Here is a 23,532-nt window from a genome sequence, read left to right as displayed (position 1 = left end):
CCTGGGGAGGGCGGGTCGTCGTGTTATGGAACAGGGGTCCAGACATGCTTGCTTCTCAGAGCGTCTTCTGGAGAACTGAATATAAACAGAAGGGGAAGAGGAGGAGGGACAAAAGAGACAGAAATGAGAGGGGAGGGGATAGAGGATTCCTGAACAGAGACCGCACCCATGACCCACGTGACCCTGGGAAATGCTCCTACCCTGAGAGGCGGCTCAGCACAGAAGGAGGAAGGACAGCAGAGCCAACAGTCACAGCAGCCCTGACTAGAGCATTCCTGGAGTTCAAGCTCCTCTACACAGAGGAGGACAGAGAAGACAGCAGAGACCATGGGGCCCCCCTCAGCCCCTCCCTGCAGAATGTGTGTCCCCTGGAAGGAGGTCCTGCTCACCGGTGAGGGGAGGACTCCCTGGGAGTGGATGGGAGGAGGGAGCACAGAGACTGGCTGGGGTCTCCTGGGGAGGACAGGGCTCTGAGAGGGGACAGAGGGCTTCTGTTGAAGCCTGAGGAAACAGAACACCAGAGAGGGACAGGGGTCACAACAGGAAAGTCGCACTAAACTGGGATTGATAAAAAAGGAGGAAAATCAATTGATCATGTTTTCCAAGTTAATCATCATTAGTCATTACAATTTGAAAAATGATAGAAATCAGAACTGCGTCAGGGTTACACTCCAAATAAAAATATAACCAGGGCAGTAAATACTGCCCTTACTCACCAATCAGAGGTTGAAAAATAACCACCAGGTACACTCATTAACTCATTCACAAGTATTTGCAATCAATTTTAGTCAATGGCATACAACAAGCATCAGACAAGTCTCAGTCATCACAGAGCTCATGCTGCCATGAAGAGGAAAAAACACAGGCAGAGAGATCTAGAATGTGAGGTCAGGGGTAGACAAGAGCCCTGGAGGGAACAAAGCAGGGAAAGGTCAGAAAGAAAAGACCCAGGGTCTCTAGAGGAAGTGTCAGGGGAGGGGTCTCCCTAAGATGCCCTGATGTGAGCAGGACCTGAGGCCAGTGGGGAGGGAGCCGTGCAGACCCCTGGGGAAGAGGATTCCACACAGGGGAATGCCAAGGTCAGAGGTGCTGAAGGAATGGGTGGGTGTCACACTGCTGACTTTGACCCAGTAGGACAGACACACACACACACACACACACACACACACATGCTCCAAGGTGGAGGGGTGAAGAGACCTGCTCAGGACCCAGGGCCCCGTTTTTCCACCCTAATGCATAGGTCCCAATATTGACCGATGCTCTCTCCTCTCTCTTAGCCTCACTTCTAACCTTCTGGAACCCGCCCACCACTGCCCAGCTCACTATTGAATCCAGGCCGTTCAATGTCGCAGAGGGGAAGGAGGTTCTTCTACTTGCCCACAATCTGCCCCAGAATACTTTAGGCTTCAGCTGGTACAAAGGGGAAAGAGTGGATGCCAAACGTCTAATTGTGGCATATGTAATAGGAACTCAACAAACTACCCCAGGGCCTGCATACAGCGGTCGAGAGAGAATAGACTCCAATGCATCCCTGCTGATCCAGAACGTCACCCAGAATGACGCAGGATCCTACACCCTACAAGTCATAAAGCAAGATCTTGTGACTGAAGAAGCAACTGGCCAGTTCCGGGTATACCGTGAGTGATTCCCCATGACCGCTGGGTGTTGGGGTCAGTTCTACTTTCCACATACGGGATTGTCAGGCCTGGGCTGTGCCTGTGTCCCCTCTGCATTACATCCTGTGTTGGGGTTTGGACATTTAGTGCAGGACACACATGGGGGAGACAAACTTCCACAGATCAGAATTCTTTTCCTGCATCCAGACCCTGCAGACACTCACTGCAGAGGAAGGACAGTCTGATGGGGGGACTCAGCAGGGGCAGGTCAGTGTCAGCCAAGCACCCCATGGTCTCCCCATGGACCTGACCCTGAGAAAGACCCTGGGGAACTGGGTCAGGGCCTGGCCTGAGGGGGGCCCCCTGGGATCCTCATGAGAAGCTCAATGCTTCCCAGAACTGAGCCCCTGTACAAAGCCCTGTCCCTGGTTCCTGATTCCCAGGTAATCCTAGGGAGTCTGTGCTAGGGCTGTGTGGTGGCCTCTTGGGCAGGGCTGGCTGGGAGCAAGGATGTGAGCTATCCAAGGGCCATGACTCCTGGAGTTGGTCACCAGCCAAGGTCGAGCACCCCAGACCCTCATCTAGCCAAGTATAGGGCCTCTTCCTTCACTTGAGGCTCAGCATGGAAAGGACAGATGGAAAAAATTACTAGGGTATGAGCCCACTGCCCTAGGGGACATAGTTTACTCCCTGGGAAGTTCAGAGTCCCCAGGGGGAGGAACAGAGAAGAGAGGATGCTCCCGGCAGCTGCATGTCCACCAAGGATCAGGCCCAGGGCCCTCTCTCTTGGAAGCAAACAATCATAGATGCTGTTCACTTGGGCAGCTCCTCTGTGCAGAGCTGAGATCAAGTAATTGTAAATATTTTGAGGTTAACTCACAACCTCACAGCCAAATAGCACTTATCCTACTTATTGAAAGGAAATTGAGGGACAGGGAGACAGTCACTAACAAGGGTCACACAGGCCATAGGCGGCAGATTAGAGACCTATGAGGTCTGTCTGCAGCCAGAGCCGCCTCCTCTCCTCAACCGGGGGTGGGTGGGGCTGTTCCTTGTCAGGCATTTGCAGACCTGAGACCAGTCATGGGTTCACTTCCTTTTGTCTTGTGCATCCACGGCTCAGAAGTGGAGATTCTGGTCTGGAAAGTAAGAAGCAAACAGAGAATTACTCAGTTTTACTCTGGAACTAAATCACCTGCCTCAAATAACAGAGTCAGTGCTGGGATTGTCCAGGTCTCTCCCTCCGATCCACAGCCCTCTCACTGCACCTGAAATCCTGTGTTTCCCGATGTGTTGGTGTCATTCACACGGGAGGATAAAGGAGAGGACTTTGCTTTCTCTCCCCATTCACACCCTACACCAGCACAGGCCCAAAGTGAGACACACGCTCACTCAGGAGTTCTCTCATGAAGAAGGGAAGAAAGGAAGAAGGAATGAAAAAAGGATCCATAACCTCTTTAGAGACCAGTTCCTGGATGCAGAATCCTATGAGGTTCTGGCCACACCTGTTTCTTGTCCCTCAGGGGCTGAAACCCATATTCCATCCCTCTGAACCCCTGTCCCTAAACCTACCCCATCTCATGTGACTGGGGTTCCTTGGTCATTAGAGGGTTTTCAGGTCTCTCTGGTCCTGGCCTGGGGCAGCCAAGAGGCTCCTGGTCCCTGGGGTCTCTGAGGTCACTGTAGCCCCCACTGCTCACTGCTATAGGTATCTCTGGCTCTTTCTGCCCCTCTATGTCCCTCATTTTCCCCCCCTTTCATTTTAGCTGGGATGCCCTGCCCTGCACAGCTTCCTCCACTCTTAGGCCTTCTCCAGAAAGCCCCTCTAACAAGGCTGACTGTCCTGTTCCCTTCCTGCTCACACTGTGTCCCGGCCCATCTCCCAGGCAACAGCGAAGGCACAGAAATCAACTGGAGCAGCCACCCCTGCCAGGTCCCTCGCAAGCCACTGTCCCCAGGTCGCCAGGAGAACGAGCTTCCACTGTGTCCCCATAACAGGGCTGTTTCCCCTTGTGAGGCTGACATGTGGAACAGGCCACGGGACAGGGATGAGCAACTCAGCGACTCCTCCATACAGTCTCTACTGACTCACCAGGGGCTCAGAGGCAGGATGACAGATCTGCTTTCCCCAAGGCCCAGAGGCTAATTTCACCCATTGACTCCCAGACTCATCTTGATGTGAGGCTCACATCCTCCAGACATTCCCCAGGACCTTCCCCAGGTGAAGCCGGCCAGGCAGGTGCTGTCTGATGGGTTTGCTGCCCATTCCACATACACCTGTGTCCTCGTGATGATGCCATTGTCATAAGGTGGGATCCCTTGGACTGAGAAGTGCACCAGTCACTGGAGTCTCACATAGACTCTGCCCAGTTTAGATGAACTTAAACTCTCATTGTGTTTTCTGAGGTTAACAGGAGATGAAGAAAGCATTTCACATGCCTGTTTTGGGCTCCTTCCCTATTTGCCTAACTCTGCACAGGAATTAGGGGCAGGGAGCTCTTTCTAAATTTACTAACATAACCCACGTTGCTTCTAATTTGGCATCGTTCCTTCCTTTATGTAACTGACACACCTAAGACTTCCTATCTGACTGGTTCTATCCTCCTAAAAGGGCTCATGTGCCTCTCTCTACTCAGGGAGTTGCTAATTTCAAACCAACTTCAACATCTTCATTTGAGGACAATGTGATCCTACTGGAATTTACAGCACACCTAACCCTTAGTATGTTATCAAGAAAAATACTACTTCTAGCAATTGATCTTCCATCTTTAGGCCATTAGTAACAATCTCCACTTATGGAAAAAATTAAATGTTTCCCCCAAATTTCTTTCATTTTTGACTGTATTCAGAACATAACATGAGGTCTAAACACCTGACAAATTTTTCAAAGCAAATTACGGCACTACAGGTCAAGCATCCCAAATCTAATAATCCAAAATCTGAAATCTCCCAAATCCAACACTTTTTGACCACTAAAGTGATGCTGAAAAGAAATGCTCACTGGAGCATTTTGGATTCTGGGTTTTCAGATGTAGGATGCTAAACGGGTAAGTCTACTGCAAATATTCAAAAATCCAAGAACAGTCAGAAATCCAAAACACTTTTGGTCCTAAGCCTTATGCATAAGTGATACTCAGTCCGTATGAACTATAGGTACCAAGCTGAACAGCAAATCTCTAGAACCTCATCCTGTGTAACTGAAAGTTTACATCCATTGACCAACTCCCCATTCTGCCTCTCCCAACCCCTGGCAATCACCATTCTACTCTGATTCCATGAGTGTGACTACTCTAGGGACCTCATATAAGTGGAATCCTGAAGTATCTGTCCTGTGAGTGACTTATTTCATTTAACATAATGTCCAATGGGAGAAAATATTTGCAAAACTTTTTCCCAAATTTCTGTCTCATATCTGTCAAACACACATGGTCCTTGAGGGTCAGATTTGCAGCAGTTCATGCTCCCCGTTTCCACCACTCAGCTCTGCATTTGCAAACATCCACATGTATTTATGGAGAGATCCACAGAGTCCTCACCTGCCCTCCGCAGAGGGAGAAGAAACATTAAAGGTCAAAGAAAAGGAACACAGTTCTGCTATTATATTCAGGCAGCTCCTACCTGTCCCCCTCACTGTCTTCTAGATCATGCTCTGAATTCTGCTCTATCTTTAGGGGTCACAGGCTCAAGTCAGTCATTATTAAACACCTGGGAAATACTGCCCACCTTGTGGTTCCACTGCCTGACGACTGAACTGACCTCCAGGCTTGCCCCTAGTGTCCCCTGTGTTAATTCTGCTGAAACATCCAATCCCAGGCCAGGCTGAACAGTATCCTCGGGTTTAAGAACAGTAAGAAGTCCCATCATCACCCATCTCTAGAATGTCCTTAGAAAAGGAAGCCACACAGAAAATACAGCCGGGGGGGGCGAAGTAGGACTAAAGCTTGAAAAGACCCAGCACCTGAATGTTTCAGGTGAAGACCCCAAGGGAAGCCAGGCAGGCAGTTGGTCAGGGAGAAACCAGAAGAAGCACAAGGGGCTGTGACCCCGGATCCTGTGTCTGTCCATGACCCAGTGCTGCTGCTCAATTCACACTTGAGAAAGACTGTGTTTCTCCCACACAGAGCAGGCGGTCTCACACAATCTCAGCCCTCAGATCATCGTGCATCTGTCATGTGACACATACATCTGCCATGGGCTTTTAAGGACTCAAGGGGGCTGAGAGATGACAGATGCCAACTCTGATTGAAAGATGCCTGTGGAGGAATCACAGGTGCCACACAGGGCCATCTTCTCTCTGTTCTCTGCACAGCGGAGCTGCCCAAGCCCTACATCACCATCAACAACTCCAACCCCGTGGAGGACAAGGATGCTGTGACCTTCACCTGTGAACCTGACATTCATAACACAACCTACCTGTGGTTGGTAAATGGTCAGAGCCTCCCGGTCAGTCCCAGGCTGCAGCTGTCCAATGGTAACAGAACCCTCACTCTACTCAGCGTCAAAAGGAATGATGCAGGAGGCTACGAATGTGAAATACAGAACCCAGTGAGTGCCAACCTCAGTGACCCAGTCATCCTGAATGTCCTCTGTGAGTATCTTCTGTTCCTCTGTGGCCCAGGCCCCCAGCCCAAATCCACACAGCCAGAGTCCAGGCCTCTCGGTCCCTCTCAGGTCCAAGCACTCAGACCCTCACCCAGGCTTGCCATGACTTCCTGCCCTGAGTAAACCTGGGCAGACCAGGCCTTGACCAAGAATAGGAGGTGAGGGGCTGTCTCCTGTGCTACTTCTACTCAAACACCCATTCCCATCATCACTCATCTCCATGATGTCCTTAAGGCTCAGGGTACACATTTTCTGATGGGAGAAACAGGTGAATGTCTCAGACGTTGGCTCAGGGGACATAGCGGGGGTTTGGTTGAGACTTCAGGGTTGTGACATGGCTCAGGGGGACACTGTTGCACTTCCACAGACCAGGAACTTATACTTTCCTCTGACAACATCATCTGTGGCTTTATTCTTTTTCCTCCAGATGGCCCAGATGTCCCCACCATTTCCCCCTCAAACTCCAATTACCGTCCAGGGGAAAATCTGAACCTCTCCTGCCACGCAGCCTCTAACCCACCTGCACAGTACTCTTGGTTTGTCAATGGGACGTTCCAGCAATCCACACAAGAGCTCTTTATCCCCAACATCACTGTGAATAATAGCAGATCCTATATGTGCCAAGCCCATAACTCAGTCACTGGCCTCAATAGGACCACAGTCATGATGATCACAGTCTCTGGTAAGTGGATCCTCGAAGCACTGGCATCACATTTTCAGGTGGAATGTGGCTCTCAGAGAAGAGCCAGGAAAAAATTTTCTTTCCCAACCTGTGTCCAAGGGGCACAAGCAAATCCCAAATTCTCCCCTGAACCCTCCCAGTTCACCTCTGCAGACTCTCTTCGCCTTGTTTTTTGTTTGTTTGTTTGTTTGCTTGTTTTTTGTTATTTTTGTTTTCTGATTTCTCATGTCTGACTTTGGGTCCATCCTGCAATGAGAGGAGGGGGCTCCCTCAGCCCTGAGTCCTGTGTAGTGAAGGGGGCTTCACAGAGGAAAAAGGAGGAAGAGTCCTCAGGGTCAAGTTGCTGCTGTCTGTCACCAACAGTTCCCTTTCTGTCACTTCTTTGTGTTCTTTTACCTACTCCATAAGCTACAAGGGACAAGGAGGCTTTGAAATGAGCTCACACTTTTTCCTTAAATGAGAAGAAGAAGCCCCTTGGATGATGAACGAGCAGCTCAAACTCTGCCCCCATCTCTGCTCCCAGCGCCCCTAGTGACTCACTGACCCTGCCCTGAAGCCACCTAAGGTGAAACCAGGGCATATGGAGAAGGTGCCCAGGTGTTTGTCCTGAATCAGGCTAAATAAAGCTGCTAATCAACACCAAAGCCTCCCCTGGATCAGGCTGCAGGAAAATGGGAAGACATGGAGCCTCAGGGCAGACTACTGAGCTGTGTCCTGGCTCTGAAGTCACTGGCTGTATAAGGCTGTGGGCACAGCACATGGGACACAGCACAGAGGACAGCAAGTGATGCACACTTGGAGACATAGGGAGATTCAGCCTCGGGGACTCTGCATGGCAGGGAAGGGGTAGTGCCAAAAAGTGTGTATTTATAGAGAGGGTAAGACTACCAGCCACTATATATCTAATATAGGACTCACCATTTTAACCCTTCCATAAGTGCATGTCTGTAGTATTAAGGACATTCCCATTGTTCTGCTACCATCACCACCATCCACCCACGGAACTCTTTTCTTCCTCCCAAAGTGAAACTCTGTTCCCATCAAACTCCTGGGCAGAGCTGCCCACCTGTGACCCACAGCCTGACCCCTGAACTCACCTCTAGACTTGCTTCTGGTCTCCTGCTCAAACCGCCATCCCCATCATCACCCATCTCCAGGATGTCCTTAAATAGCAAAGCCTCAGAAAAAAACACATCTTGGCTGGGTGGTGTGGGACTGTGCAGCTGAAAGAAACAGCACCTGCATGTTCCAGGTGAGCACCCCAAAAGACCAGGCAGTCAGCCAGTCAGGGAGGAAACAGGAGAGGTGCCAGAGGCTGTGGCTCTCAGTCCTGTGTCTGCCCATGACTCAATGTTTCTACTCTATTCACATTTGAGAAAGTCTGTGCTTCTCCCACACAAAGCAGGTGGCCTCATGCTCTCTGAGCCCTCAGATCGTCACGCATCCATCTTCTGACACACACACCTGCCCTAGGCTCTTAAGGACTCTGGTGGGCTGAGGGATGGGAGATGCCATCTCTGATTGAAAGATGCCTGCAGAGGAATCAAAGGTGCCACACAGGGCAATCTTCTGTTGTCTGCACAGCGGAGCTGCCCAAGCCCTACATCACCAGCAACAACTCCAACCCTGTAGAGTTTTCTACATAGAAGTTTAAGCTATCTGTGAACAGAGATAATTTTACTGCTTTCCGATTTGGATGTTTGTCTGTTTGTTTGTTTTTTGCCTAATTTCTCCAGCTAGGACTTTAAATACTATGTTGAAGAGAAGTAGCGAAAGCAGGCATCCTTGTCTTATTCCTGGTCTTACAGGGAAAGCTTTCAGTCTTTCTCCATGGAGTATGCCTCTATTATGTTGAGGCGGTTTCCCTCCGTTCACAAAGTGTTTTTATTTATAAAAGAATGTTGAATTTTGTCAAATGTTTTTACTGGCTAAACCTTATTACTAATTATAGGGGTTTTTTTGGTGTTCCCAGGAATTTGCCCATTTCATCTAGGTCATCCAATTTGTTGGCATACAATTCTTTACTGCACTCTTTTAATCTTTATTATTTCTGTAGAATTGGTAGCAATGTCATCAATTTTTTTGAGAGTAGGTCTCACTCTGTAACTCAACCCCACGCTGGAGTGCAGTGGCTTGATGATAGCTTACTTGCAGGCTCAACCCCCTGGGCTCAAGTGATCCTGCTACCTCAGCCTCCTGAGTAGCTGGGACTATAGGCATGTACCATCATGCTTGGCTAGTTTAAAAAAAAAATTTGTAGAGACTGTGTCACCCTATGTTGCATAGGCTGGTCATGACCTTCTGACGTCAAGCAACCCTCTTCCTTTGACCTACCAGGGCGCTGGAATTAAAGGTGTGAGCCACCATGCCCCCATTTTCATTTCTGCTTTTAGTAATTTTTTCTTAATCAACCTAGTAAATGACTGTCAATTTTGTTGATCTGTTTTGAAGAACCAACTTTTGGTTTCATCGACTCTCTTTATTGTTTTTCTAGCCTCTGTTTTATTTATTTCAATTCTAATTCTTATTGTTTCCTTCATTCACTATCTTTGGGTCGATTTTGTTCTTTTTCTATATCCTGAATTTGTAAAGTTAGGTTGTTGATTTGAGGTCTCTTTTATTTTCATGTAGGTATTTACCACTATCAGTTTCTTGTACAAGATTCTTAACTTCTCTGAGCCTTCAATTCTTTAACTGAAAATTACGATAATTCTCATCACTAGGAAATGGATGGAAAAAATGAAAATTGAAATAACAGTGCCTGTTTCATAGTATTGTTTTGAAGATTTAATGTAATATTTGATTAAGCCTTCAGCAAAATGCCACACACGAAGAAAAGCTTCATAAATATTAGCTATTATTATTACTACTGTTACCATTAACCTTGAAGTCAGGTAGTCCTAGAATCAAATTCTAAATCCACTTGTCACTAACCGTATGACTTTGGATAAGTTTTCTCATCACTCTAAGCCTCTGTCTTTTCATCTGTAAAATGGAAATAATGTCTACCCAAGAGGGTTATTGTATAAATCAAATGAGATACAGGTTAAGTATTTAGCACAGGGCCTGGCACCTAGGACGTGCCCCTCAACAGTAGCTAACATAGCATTAACCATCACCCTCATTGACTGATGAGGGCTAAGCACCAAATGGAAACCCACTAGGACATGGTTACTGGCTAAACATGGGAGAGAGCAAAAACCCTGCAAAGAATCAAGCCTGGTATGTTAGCTTTCATCCACTGAGCTGCAGCCAAGATGGGATTAGAGGTGCAAGATAATTCACTAGGGAAAACAGCCATGAGGGAAAGTGGAGCAGCAGTGAGAGCAGAGCCTAAGAGAGCCCTTAGACAACGATGCAGATCTGATTCCTGAGAAGGAGAAAGAGAAGGAGGGAAGTTTCAGATAGCAGTGCAGTTCTGAGTTTCCTCAAGGCCGCTGGGGAGTCCTTGAACCCCTCACCCATGAGAGTGAAGCAGGGTCTCACAGACCTGGGCTTGCTTTATTTCCCCTGGTGGGAGCCCATGAGAAGTGAGTTATCTGGGCAAAGAACATGGTAAATTCAGAATGCACTAGCCTGGGCCTTCTGTCAATCAAGTCCCTGCCATGGAGATCCAACAGACTGTTAATTCATGGCTGCCACAACTGAGACACTGAGGAAAAGATGCAACCATAAAAACATAGAAAGTTCTAACAATATGCAAAAGCAGCAATCAGACTTTCTCAAATTTTCAAAGCCTTCGAAAATGTCCAAGTGCAGAAAGACCAGGATGAAATTAACAGAAGACTGATCACCAACCTAGAAACATGGTGAGAGAGAAAAAATTGCAACCTTCCCACAAAACTAGTGTATTCCTTGAAGGAACAAGTCAAGACTACTTCATGTTGACAGCTGGTTCTTGGGGCACCCCACTGTAGAATAACATCACCTTCATTCCTTCTCTTTTCTTCCCACAAGGAAGTGCTCCTGGCCTCTCAGCTGTGGCCACTGTCGGCATCATGTTTGGAGTGCTGGCCAGGGTGGTTCTAATATAGCAGCCCCGGTGTATTTTCGGTGTTTTAGGAAGACTGGCAGGTATGATGTCCTTTCCTCTTGTCATGTTTCCTGCAGGGCTGACCACCATGCTTGGGAAAAGGAAGAAAATTCTTCACTTATATCTGGGACTGGATCTCCTCCTTCTACCCCTAAATTTCTGCTTCTCCCACTAATTCCAGCAGGTCTCTTTTTTCCTGGTCTGCATGCTCCCTGGACCCCACTGTCTCTTAGACATAATTATCTCCAGCCTCTGTTCATTTGCTTCCTAGAGTCAATACATTGTCAAAGCCTCTTCGTCCTTTTTTAACATCACTCACTTGTGTCGTTCTCTCCATTCCCATAAACTCCAATAACTGTTCAACATCCTGCTTGATCCCTTGTTGTAAGGTTGGAATCTTTCTTGCATATGACTGCCTCATTACCTTCCTAAAATCTAGTTCACTCACCTACTTAAGAAGCCAAAGGGGGCCGGGCACAGTGGCTCACGCCTGTAATCCCAGCACTTTGGGAGGCCGAGGCGGGTGGATCATGAGGTCAGGAGATTGAGACCATCCTGGCTAACACAGTGAAACACTGTCTCTACTAAAAATATATATATATATACACACATACATACACACAAAAATTAGCCGGGCATGGTGGTGGGCGCCTGTAGTCCCAGCTACCTGGGAGGCTGAGGCAAGAGAATGGCGTGAACCTGGGAGGCAGAGCTTGCAGTGAGCTGAGATCGCACCACTCCACAGAGTGTGACTCTGTCTCAAAAAAAAAAGAAGAAGAAGAAGCCAAAGGGGGCTGCTCTGGCCTGCTAGATAAGTTCAAATTTCTTCTCTTTACCTCTACTTCCTAGTATAATTCCTCCATCTTAACTAGAATCTGACTCTCTACACATCCCTGCCTCTTTACCCCGGATGCACATAGAATTCTTAGTTTCAATGTTACACCTAAAAACAGGGTGATCTCCCCTCCACCACCCGCACTGTGGACTTACCCACACCCTTCATCGCAAGCAACCTCTTATTTCATGGAAAACACTGTGTCATATTAGCATGTGGACTTTGGACACATCTTGCATGTGGCTGAGAACCTTTTCCTGACGATCAAATCATGTGTTCATAACAGATACAGAAATGAAGAAGGCAAGGTCCCTACCCCCAGGGAACAGAAAGCCCAAGACAGGAGATAAGACCTGAAAAATAATCATGATACCAAAGTAGAAAGGAGTGAAGGCCACAAGAAATCAGAGAAATCTGATAGGAAATATAGCTACACATTGGAATCACTTAGAAACATTTTTAAAAATGGATGCTCAAGCCCCAACCATCAATTCTGATCTACTGTTCTGGAGTGGGACCCAGGCATTGGTAATTTTTAAGCCTCTCCAGATGCTACTAATGTGTAGCCAGGATGGAGGACCCCTGTTCTAATAGGTAGGACTTGGGGCTAAACTCATGGTTTTTAGCTAGGAGGATTAGAATTGCCTCTGGAGCTTTTTCAACATACATAGGCCTATACTTTGTTGGCCTTATCCATTAATGGGCTCCACCAAGAACTCAGTAATCTAACTGGGAAACAGAAACTAAACGGAAAAGCCGCCTTATTTGATATGTTCCATTATATGGGAAGCACTGTCAAATGATAAGTGATGCTAAACCTTCTCTAAGTTATATTTACGGATATGCTATTGATGTGAGTATTCCAAAAATTATAAGAGATTCCCAGAAATCTAATAGGTTATAAGCCATAATGTCATATGCCACAGAAGTAATTAAATGTCTATGGGAGATGCATTCTTATCACAATGAACTCTCAGCATCAGATGTTTAACCATACTCATTTTCAATCTTTGTCATTCACAACCATTGTTTTTTGTTTTGTTTTGTTCAGGGGGGGGTTGTTTTTGTTTTTGTTTTGAGATGGAGTTTCACTCTTGTTGCCCAGGCAGAAATGCAATGGCATGATTTCGGCTCATCACAACCTCTGCCTCCCATGTTCAAGTGATTCTCCTGCCTCAGCCTCCCGAGTAGCTGGGATTACAGGCATGTGCCACCATGCCTGGCTAATTTTGTATTTTTAGTAGAGATGGGGTTTCTCCATGGTGACAAGGCTGATCTCAAACTCCCAACCTCAGTGATCCGCCCGCCTCAGCCTCCCAAAGTGCTGGGATTACAGGCATGAACCACCGCGCCCAGGCCCTGACAATTGTTTTGATTCTTCCTTAAAGCATTTGCAATCAGCTACCATCCAAAATTTCTTCTTCATTGAGGGTATTTACAGAAAAGACTCTGACATGTAGTCTTGAATACAAGTTTCTGATAACATTAAAATCATATCATTGGACTATTTAAGAATTTCCAAAATTTTAACAAACTGATAGCTTCATGAAACTGCCAGCCAAGAGCAAGTAGAGAAAATAATTAATTTCGTGGGACTAAATGATAGCAATGAAAATAATATTTTTATGATTTTTTATTTGAAATTTTGTGGATTCTTTAAGTGTTTTGTTGCCCGGATTTCAGGAAACATTTTTTGTTTTAAGTTATCTACAGTTTTCAGCAATTTGGTAAAGTAGACTTTTGTGAACAAAAATAGAAACATCTACATTTTCTCCCTACCTGACTGCTCCAGAATTTGGAAATTATTCATGAATAATTCATTAAAAAATTCATATTTTTATAATAATATCTTTATTTGTACAATAAATATAGTTATTAATGTTAATTGTTATAAAAATAATTGTTATTATTAATATTTATTTAATGATTATTATTTAATGATTGCTTAATTATTTTTATTAATAATTAATGATTAATGATTAATTATAATTGTTAATTAATATTTATATGAAATAATAAATATAATAATATAGTTATTTGCTCAACAAAAATCTGCTCCTTTTATAACAGGATACATTTGAAATCACTGGTTATATTACCCAGGATTTGATTGGGATATTATATTTGGGAATATACATAAATGAACCCATAGGCACTGCTGGCAAAGTCTGAAGTCGCCCTTGGTTTGGCTTCCTCGTGTCAAGAGGTTTCTAAAAGTTTAATCTGAAATTCCTTATAAAAACTTCCAGTAAAGCAAACTTAAAAAGACTCCAGGCTGGGCGCAGTGGCTCACGCCTGTAATCCCAGCACTTTGGGAGGCCAAGGTGGGTGAATCATGAGATCAGGAGTTCAAGACCAGCCTGACCAACATGGTGAAATCTCATCTCCACTAAAAATACAAAAAAAAAAAAAAGAAAAGAAAAAAAGCTGGGTGTGGTGGCGGGCGCCTGTAATCCCAGCTACTCAGGAGGCTGAGGTAGGAGAATTGCTTGAATCCAGGAGGTGGAGGTTGCAGTGAGCTGCACTCCAGCCTGGAAGTGCATACATAGGCCTATACTATTCATGTGCGTAAATAGGCCCATACATAGGCCTATACTCCTATTCAAGGAGAATTGCTTGAACCTGGGAGGCAGAGGTTGCAGTGAACTGCACACCAACCTGAGCAACAGGGTGAGAATCCATCTCAAAAAAAAGAAAGACGATGTGGTCAACTGCTACTCTTGCTGCACTTATATAATAAGAATGAGGCGGCCAGGCACAGTGGCTCAAGCCTGTAATCCCAGCACTTTGGGAGACTGAGACGGGCAGATCACGAGGTCAGGAGATCGAGACCATCCTGGCTAACACGGTGAAACCCCGTCTCTACTAAAAAATACAAAAAACTAGCCAGGCGAAGTGGTGGGCGCCTGTAGTCCCAGCTACTTGGGAGGCTGAGGCAGGAGAATGGCGTGAACCCGGGAGGCAGAGCTTGCAGTGAGCCGAGATCCGGCCACTGCACTCCAGCCTGGGCGACAGAACGAGACTCCGTCTCAAAAAAAAAAAAAAAAAAAAAAAAAAAAAAAAAAGATTGAGACCAAGTTTGATTAGACTAAACTTATTTGGAAAACAAATATGTCTTACTGGGATTATCTTTGGTAGAAATAGAGATGCCTACGAAGAGAAAAAATATGTTGAAAAAAACTATAGTACATCTGTTATGACATCACAGCTCTGCTTATTGTTTTTTAGTTTTTATTATCCTGTAGATTGGACTGGACCCTGAATTCTTCTAGCTCCTCCAATCCCATTTTATCCCATCGAACCACTAAGAACAAGGTCTGCTCTGTTCCTGAACCCCTGAATGCTGGAGATGGACAACTCAATGGAAATTTAAAGGGAAAACCTTCATGCCTGAGGTGTGGGCCACTCAGAGACTTCATGTAACTAGAGACACTCAAACTGCAAACCATGACAAGAAATCGACAACTTCACGCTGTGGACAGCTTTTCCCAAGATGTCAAACAAGACTCCCCATCATGATAAGGCTCTTACCTCTTTTAATTTGTCCTTGCTTATGCCTGCCTCTTTTGCTTGGCAGGATAATGCTGTCATTAGTATTTCACAAGAAGTAGCTTCGGAGGGTGACTTAACAGAGTGTCAGATCTATCTTGTCAATCCCAGTGTTGTATATAAAAGGTCCTTTAGTCCACCCAATGGCTGACATTAGCAGCATCTTTAACAAACTGTTTGTTCAAATGTACAGTGGGGTCCTTTTCAGAGTTGGACTTCTAGACTCACCTGTTCTCACTCCCTGTTTTTGTTTAACCCAGCCATGCAATGCCAAATAATGGAATTGCTCCCTACCAACTGAACAGGGAGGAGTCTGTGCAGTTTCTGACACTTCTTGTTGAACATGGCTAAATACAATGGGTATCACTGAGAATAAATTGTAGAAATTAACAAATGTGCTGCTTCGTTAAAATTGCTAGACTCGTCGGGCTCGTTCTTTGTTCTATTTTAGTTGGTTTGCATCTTGCCTATCCAACTCTTGGTATTACCCTCCTAATAGTCACACTAGTAGTCATACTTCCTGGTGTAGTGTAATCTCTAAAAGCTTTAAATGTTTGCATGCAGCCAGCCATCGAATAGTGAATGGTCTCTTTGGCTGGAATTACAAACCTCAAAGAAATGCGTCATCAGCAGAACATCCTAACCTATGAAGGTACCCTAGAGCTTAAAGTATAATTTAAAAAAAAAACAACAAAACCTATGAAGGATAAAAGCCCCAAATGGTGGTAACTTATAAGAGCACTAATGCTTTAAGGTTTGGTCACACTGTCACCGAGGTGAGCGCATAGAGCCAGTCATGCTAAATGCTACATACTCCAACTGAAATTTTAAGGAAGCAAATAGATCCAAAACAGACCAATTAAAAAAAAAAAAAAAAAAACGGAGATTCCAGTTTCCTTGAGTTAGCATACTATGGGGGTCCCCTCTACTTTAACTTTTACAAATAAGTAATGTGAAGTAATGTGATGTTAACCAACGTATTTATTTCTGTGGTTCTGTTTCCTTGTTCCGATTTGACAAAATCCACTGTTCTTTTATTGTATTGCCCAGGGGGAGATATTATGGTACTTGTAGAGTGGAGCTGCCTTAATTCATAAGTCACAAATAAAAGCCAATTAGATCTATAACTAAATTTGTTGTAATTATGTCTCCTGACGTGGGTTCACAGCCAGTGATGGCCAGTGGAGTCTCTCTGGGTGCATCATTCTCTCCCTGACCCTCCTGCCTTACTGTTTCACTTACAAGAGCCCTTCTGATTACACTGAGCCCGCCCAGATTATCCAGAATAACCTCCCATCTCAAGATCCTTAACTTTATCTTATCTGCAAAATCTTTTTGCCAAATAAAGTAACATGCACATGTTCCAGGGATCAGGATGTGGACATTTTTAGGAGGTCATTATTCTGCCTAACACAAGTAACTTTCATAAATATCACCCAGAACAAAAATTTGCTTTGCTTGCCTTCTGCGTCTCACTTTTCTGTCTGAATCACAGGCCAGAGCACAGACTTCAAGGTGAAACACACCAGCTCTGCTGTGAACTGCCTGGATGATCCTGGACCACTCACTTCACCTCCCCACAGCCTCTTCTCATTTGCAGCACAAGGATGATTCTTACTGTATCAGAAAATGACAGTGCAAGAGTAAATTAAGATGTGTAAGGTATTAGTCACACAGCCTGTACCCGATGAGCCCTTGGTAAACATTCCTTTCAGTCCCTTCTATTTAACATCCCGTTTCTTTCATCCTCACCCATCTGCTCCTTCATCTTCTTTCTCTTCAGCGACTTACACAGTCTACCCTACCAGTTAGCAAAGAAGCCAACTACCCATTTTCTCATGATTCTGCTGGAATGGTCTTGTGAGGGAGTCTGGTATCCACTCAAGAAAGCCCACATTATTTATATGGAGAGGTCTGTTTAGAACAAGAGGTCCTTGGCCGGGCACGGTGGCTCACGCCTGTAATCCCAGCACTTTGGGAGGCCGAGGCGGGTGGATCACAAGGTCAGGAAATCGAGACCATCCTGGCTAACACAGTGAAACCCCGTCTCTACTAAAAATACCAAAAATTAGCCAAGCGTGGTGGCGGGCGCCTGTAGTCCCAGCTACTCGGGAGGCTGAGGCAGGAGAATGGCGTGAACCCAGGAGGCGAGGAGGCAGAGCTTGCAGTGAGCCCAGATCGCGCCACTGCACTCCAGCCTGGGGGACAGAGCGAGACTCCGTCTCAGAAAAAGAAAAAAAAAAAGAACAAGAGGTCCTTTTTATGTTCACATAAAATGTATACATATGGCCAGGCGCAATGGCTCACCCCTGTAATCCCAGCACTTTGGGAGTGTAATCCCAGCTGAGGTGGGTGGATCACCTGAGGTCAGGAGTTTGAGAACAGCCTGGTCAACATACCCCATCTCTACTAAAAATACAAAAATTAGCTGGGCGTGGTGGCAGGTGCCTATAATACCAGCTACTCGGGAGGCTGAGACAGGAGAATTGCTTGAGCCCAGGAGGCAGAGGTTGCAGTGAGCCAAGATCACACCACCACGCTCCGGCCTGGATAACAAAGAGTGAAACTCTGTCCCAAAAAAAAAAAAAAAAAAAAAAGATTTATACATACTTCCCCTTAAGTTACACATACCCATCCCAATTCTGCCCTGTTAATTTGTATGTGCCCTTCCTTAATCATTCTTGTTTAGTCTTTCTATTTATACCTTGTAATCTAGGATAGCACAGAGACAAAGCTAATGACCTAAGCCACAAGAGGGGATTTTTTTTAGCAAGATGAATGCTTTCCATTAAAAAAATTAATGCTTTTTTTCGGCAAAAGGAATGCTAATTTTCAAGGCACCCCTGAAGGCTGTTTTTAGGCTTGGCTTTTGGAAAAACCATTTGAGCCTACAACACATTTTTAGATGCTCCCCAACCAGGAGATAATAATTACCACAGAAGCCACATTCACTCCGTGTATTCCCGCTGTTGGATAAATGTATTTTCACAGAATGTTGAGCATGAGTTACTCCTCCCCAGTCCTTCCTGGAAGTTAAACTTCCTCCTTAACCATCTTCATCTCCAGGTGGACTGCCAGGACTCTGGCTGGAAAATACCTCCCACGCTGGATGGCCAGGGTGGCACCTTTGCCTATTCCCATAATTATAATAGCTCAGACTGATGCAGCACTCACTATGCACCAGGCACTATCCTAAGAGCTTTCCAGCTAGCACAGTCCTCACAAAACATCCTGAGTGCCACCATCCCCATTTTTACAGATTTTTAAAACTGAGGCAGAGAAGTGAAGTAGTGTACCCATTGTCACCCAGCCCCGTAATTTAACCTCATTCCCCTCCCGATCTGGTCAGAGGACACTCTAAGATTTCCAAGGTCTCCTGAATGACATTCACCTTCCAGAATGATTTTTGTCCCCTCTACTCTCAGGATTTCACAAACAGCCAGCATTTTGCTTTCTGTCTCATCCTTCACTTATGCACCTGTTCCCTAATACCACACTCAACTGTGCAGACCTGCATAAAACCTGGCTTTTATGAACTTCAGTCTCTTTTGGAAGAAAACAGGACCAGGTTCCCAGTCACATAAAAAGTCATTTTTACTCCACTGTCAACTACTTGCACAGCCATTCCTTGGCCACAAATGAGGGGCGCTAGGGACAGAAAGTGTAATGAGAGGGAAGTAGGAGGAGGGTGACTTCCTGGAATGGTCCGAAAGAGGAGAAGATTTCAAATCCAGAAGCAGTCACAAAACACACCCAGAGCATGGCCTTTGAATAATGACAGCCCCACCTGTCTCTTTCCATGCCTGGTGGCCTCTATCTTCCTTCTCAGACTGCCCCTCCTGCCCTTGCTTTCTTACACCAATACTAACCACCTGGGAGCTGGGGCCATACCAGAGCACATAGCACTGAGTGGTCAGGGTGGAGGAACTGAAAAGGGAGAAGAGTGTTTAACTTACGAGCGTCTGATTCATCTAGGTACACATCACCTGGGCAGGAAGTGGATTAGTGAAGACCTGTGCAGGACTCATGGTGATTAATCAAAATGAGTGGCTGAGGCAAGGGTCTGAATCAATTGAGGTTTATTTAGCCAGAGCTTGAGGGCACGCCCTGGGAAAACATGAGTCCTAGAAAACCTCTGTGGCTTGCATTCTCTCTGAAGTGGTTTTCAAGAGACCAGGTTTTCTTTTTTTTTTTTTGAGATGGAGTCTCACTCTGTCTCTTAGGCTGCAGTACAGTGGCATGATCTCAGCTCACTGAAAGCTCCAACTCCCGGGTTCAAGCAATTTTCCTGCCTCAGCCTCCCAAGTAGCTGGGATTACAGGCACGTGCCACAACACCCAGCTAATTTTTGTATTTTAGTAGAGACAGGGTTTCACCACCTTGGCCAGGCTGGTCTCAAACTCCTCACTTCAAGTGATCCACCCACCTTGGCCTCCCAAAGTGCTGGGATTACAAGCATGAGTCACCACACCTGGCCGATGCCAGGTGTTCATACACTTCCTTAAAGCAGGGAAGGTAGATAGGAAGAGGTGGGGTAGGCAGAAGAATGATTAACTTTGCCTTTGTTCTGTACCTGGAAAGGTAAGCATTATCAGTCTGAAATATAACAGACTTTATTCTTAGGAACTAGACTTAGATTGCAGAACTAAAGTTACAATCGACATGTTCTTGTTTTATGGGAGAATATACATCTTAAAAGATTTTGAAGCCGGGCGCAGTGGCTCACACCTGTAATCCCAGCACTTTGGGAGGCCGAGGCATGCGGATCACAAGGTCAGGAGATCGAGACCATCCTTGCTAACACGGTGAAACCCCATCTCTACTAAAAATACAAAAAAAAAAAAAAAAAAAAAAAAAAACAGCCGGGTGTGGTGGCAGGGGCCTGTAGTCCTGGTTACTCAGGAGTCTGAGGCAGGAGAACGGCATGAACCCGAGAGGTGGAGCTTGCAGTGAGCCAAGATCGCACCACTGCACTCCAGGCTGGGCGACAGAGAGAGATTCTGTCTCAGAAAAAAAAAAAAAAAAAAAAAAAAAGGTTTTGAGATCAGCAAAGAACACTGTGTGAAGGCACTCATCCAGAGATGCCTGAGGCCTTTGCACCTTCCCATGGGGATCTGGATAATGTGCAATGCCTTGCCACAAGGTCTTGTAGTAACAGCTATTCATTTTAGGAAATGATCATGGTGTTGCACGACTCAGTCTCCAGGTTGAACTTCCCTTTGGTATAAAGAGTTTGGGAGTTCTGAGATTTTTTTTCCCTTTACATTTACCGCCCCCCCCTTTTTTTTCTATTCTTTTTTTTTTTTTTTTTTTTTTTTTTTTTTTGAGACAGAGTCTTGCTCTGTCACCCAGGCAGCTGGAGTGCAGTGGCACAATTTCAGCTCACTGCAAACTCCACTTCCCAAGCAATCCTCCCACCTCAGCCTCCCAAGCAGCTGGAACTCCAGGCCCATGCCACCACACCTGTCTACATTTTTATCATTATTATTTTTTGTGGAGATGAGGTTTCACCACATTGCCCAAACTGGTCTTGAACTCCTGAGCTCAAGTAGTCAACCCGCCTTGGCATCCCAAAGTTCTAGGATTACAGGCATGAGCCACTGCACCTGGCCAGCACCTATTCTTCAAAATCTTTCACAGAAAGCATTGTAGAAAACATGAGTTTGGGGCTGTACGCTTCGTCTGATCCTACATCACTAGGAAGGTTCATTCTTAGGACATTGTGTTCATGGAGAAGGGCATAAAGTTCATTAGAAAAAGACCAAAGTCAAGTTACAGGAACAAAGGGAAAGTAGTCCTGGAACCCTATTCAGGCTACACAGCTGAATAATTGCTTCTTCAACTAAAGCAATTATTTGGGCAATCATCACTCTAACCCTTTCAGTTATATGTTGGCTCACTTGTAATTTGTGGAGCAGACTATAGGCTAGCTTTTGTATTTTTAGAGTCTCCGAAGCATCTTCAAATTCCAGTGGCAGATCCCTCTGGATTGTAGTCTGAATCAGGTGTACAACTGAACCTTTTCAGTAGTCCACATATCTGTAGGCATGAAGGTTGTTGATATATAATTTGCTGTGTTTTCTCCTGAAGTTTACTTAAATTGTCTAGCTTCAGGTTGCAAGGCTTCAGGAAAAAGCACCATTTTAATTTCTAATGATTCCGAGTCAGAAAAATGGAAGAAAATTTTGAAAATGTTAGTTTTGATACACAAAAATGTACCAAAAAGTACAACAGAATCACTACATCAAGACTAGTCATACACAAATCTTCTCTCATTAACCAAAATTTTCCAGAGGAAATGGTGATTTTTATTGTCTGCTTGACTAGGTTGCACAGAGAAAGAGAAGCCAGGAGCCTCACTGGAAATAAGTTCTTACCCTGTTGCTAGATGATCATCTTCCTGGATTCCGTCATGGCCCAAAACAGGTTATGGTTGTACGTCGGGTTTTAGTAGCAAGACAGGTTATGGGAGGGAGAAAGGAGGAGGCTCGGCTAACAAAGATGGTCTTGTTATACAGTCGAAACTTCACAGGTAGCGGCTCTCAGAGAGAGTGGATGGTAAATATTTATTTCAGATTTTTAAGGTATCAGGCTCAGTTCATTTTTCTGGATCCAGACAAGAGAAAGCCTGCCTGTATTAACGGGGATTATCTACAGATGCCAATTTTCTCATGAAAGACAGCTTTGCAGGGCCACTTCTGCTCGCTGGCCCTCCGACAGACATCTCAAAATATGTCAAAAAATATATTTTGGGTTAAACATCTCATTTCCTTCAACTGACACATGTTTCTAGAGGTTGAACTTGGTGTTCTGCAGTTGCTGGGGTTTTAGTCAATTTTAAGGATGGTTCACCATAATGTAGAGCTCCTGCTGGATTTGACCAAGTTGGAAAGTGTTTTGGACACTATGCAGGGTCAAGAGTTGGTCAAACCCAAAGGAAGAATGACAAAAATCAAAAACACAACAAGTGATCACACAAATGATGTCCTGTTGAACACTCTAAGCATAAAGAGAGGTTAGAGCCGGCCGGGCGCGGTGGCTCACGCCTGTAATCCCAGCACTTTGGAAGGCCGAGGCTGGCAGATCATGAGGTCAGGAGATCAAGACCAGCCTGGCCCACATGGTGAAACCCCGTCTCTACTAAAAATACAAAAAATTAGCCAGGCGTGGTGGCAGGTGCCTGTAGTCCCAGCTACTCGGGAGGCTGAGGGCTGAGGCAGGAGAATGGCGTGAGCCCAGGAGGCAGAGGTTGCAATGAGCCGAGACTGCACCACTGCACTCCAGCCTGGGCTACAGAGTGAAACTCCATCTCACAAAAAAGAGAGAGAGAGAGAGAGGTTAGAGCCAACTAGCAATAAACCTTAACCTGTAGCTATCAAATTCTAAAACAAAACCCCAACCCAGCTCCTTACCTGGGAGGGGACCAAGCTGAAGGCTGCTCTCCATTGGCACAGGAGAAGAAAACTCACCTTCCTTATAGGACGTGAGCAAACCTCCAAGAGTAAAGCAGTTTCACGGCAAAACAAAACTGAGATCTCAAATATCAATTGGGGAGAGCAGGGACCTCAAGACAGTGTAGCATCTGATCCTCAGAAAGTCACAAAATCAGTCAAAGCTAAAGCTCATTAGTTGGTACCAAGCATAAACAGGAAAATCGCTGCAGGCCTAAAGGGCTAAGCTCCACTCAGAGGGTTCCTTCATGGTCACCAAAATCTTAACCAAAATGAGTGACTGGGGCAAGTGACTGAGTCCATTGAGGTTTATTAAGCCAGAGCTTGAGGACACGCCCTGGAAAAACGTAAGTCATAGAAATCCTCCATAGCTTGTCTCATCTTTGAAGAGGTTTTCAGGAGGCCTGATACTTATACATCTGCTTAAAGTGGAGAAGGGAGATAGGAAGAGACAAATAGAGGGAAGAATAATTGGTCTCATCTAGTCTTTCTTCTGTACTTGGAAATACAAGCATTATCATTGTGAAATCTAACAGGCTTTAGTTTTAGAAGGTAGATTTAGCTTGCACACCTATAGTTACAATTGCTTTGTCCTTGTTTTATGGGAGGATGTACATCTTGAAAAGTTCCAAGGCCAGCAAAGAACAATTTGTGACGGTAGTCATCCACAGATGTCAGAGGTCTTTTCACCTTCCTGTGGGGGTCTGGCTAATGTACAATGCTTTGACACAGGTTGTGTAATAACCATTGTTCATCTGGGGAAA

The 23,532-nt window shown here is 45.4% G+C and overlaps 1 protein-coding gene across 2 annotated transcripts; it reads left to right on the top strand.

Annotated features, from left to right (window-relative positions):
• Positions 1–124: 124 nt before the first annotated feature.
• Positions 125–16,216, top strand: LOC103234741 (cell adhesion molecule CEACAM6). Of its 2 annotated transcripts, XM_007996924.3 has the most exons (6): positions 125–391; positions 1,278–1,637; positions 5,926–6,204; positions 6,646–6,900; positions 10,858–10,974; positions 14,997–16,216. In XM_007996924.3, exons 1-5 carry the CDS (start codon positions 328–330, stop codon positions 10,932–10,934), a joined length of 1,035 nt encoding a protein of 344 aa, XP_007995115.3. In that variant the 5' UTR covers positions 125–327; the 3' UTR covers positions 10,935–10,974; positions 14,997–16,216. The 2 variants fall into 2 exon arrangements, with proteins under 2 accessions (XP_007995115.3, XP_072872511.1); XM_073016410.1 differs by lacking the exon at positions 10,858–10,974.
• Positions 16,217–23,532: the final 7,316 nt, after the last annotated feature.

This window comes from Chlorocebus sabaeus, chromosome 6, assembly GCF_047675955.1.
Source record: "Chlorocebus sabaeus isolate Y175 chromosome 6, mChlSab1.0.hap1, whole genome shotgun sequence".
Lineage (NCBI taxonomy): Eukaryota > Metazoa > Chordata > Mammalia > Primates > Cercopithecidae > Chlorocebus > Chlorocebus sabaeus.
Note: the sequence above shows the minus strand (reverse complement) of the source record. Positions and strands in the feature narration are given on the sequence as shown.

What these genes read in the sequence shown, in the direction of transcription:
- LOC103234741 (XM_007996924.3), top strand. Translation starts at nt 328, where the DNA reads ATGGGGCCCCCCTCAGCCCCTCCCTGCAGAATGTGTGTCCCCTGGAAG. An exon ending in AGTCATCCTGAATGTCCTCT is followed by an intron (nt 6,205 to 6,645) that starts GTGAGTATCTTC and finishes TTTTTCCTCCAG; the next exon opens with ATGGCCCAGATGTCCCCACC. An exon ending in CATGATGATCACAGTCTCTG is followed by an intron (nt 6,901 to 10,857) that starts GTAAGTGGATCC and finishes TCTTCCCACAAG; the next exon opens with GAAGTGCTCCTGGCCTCTCA.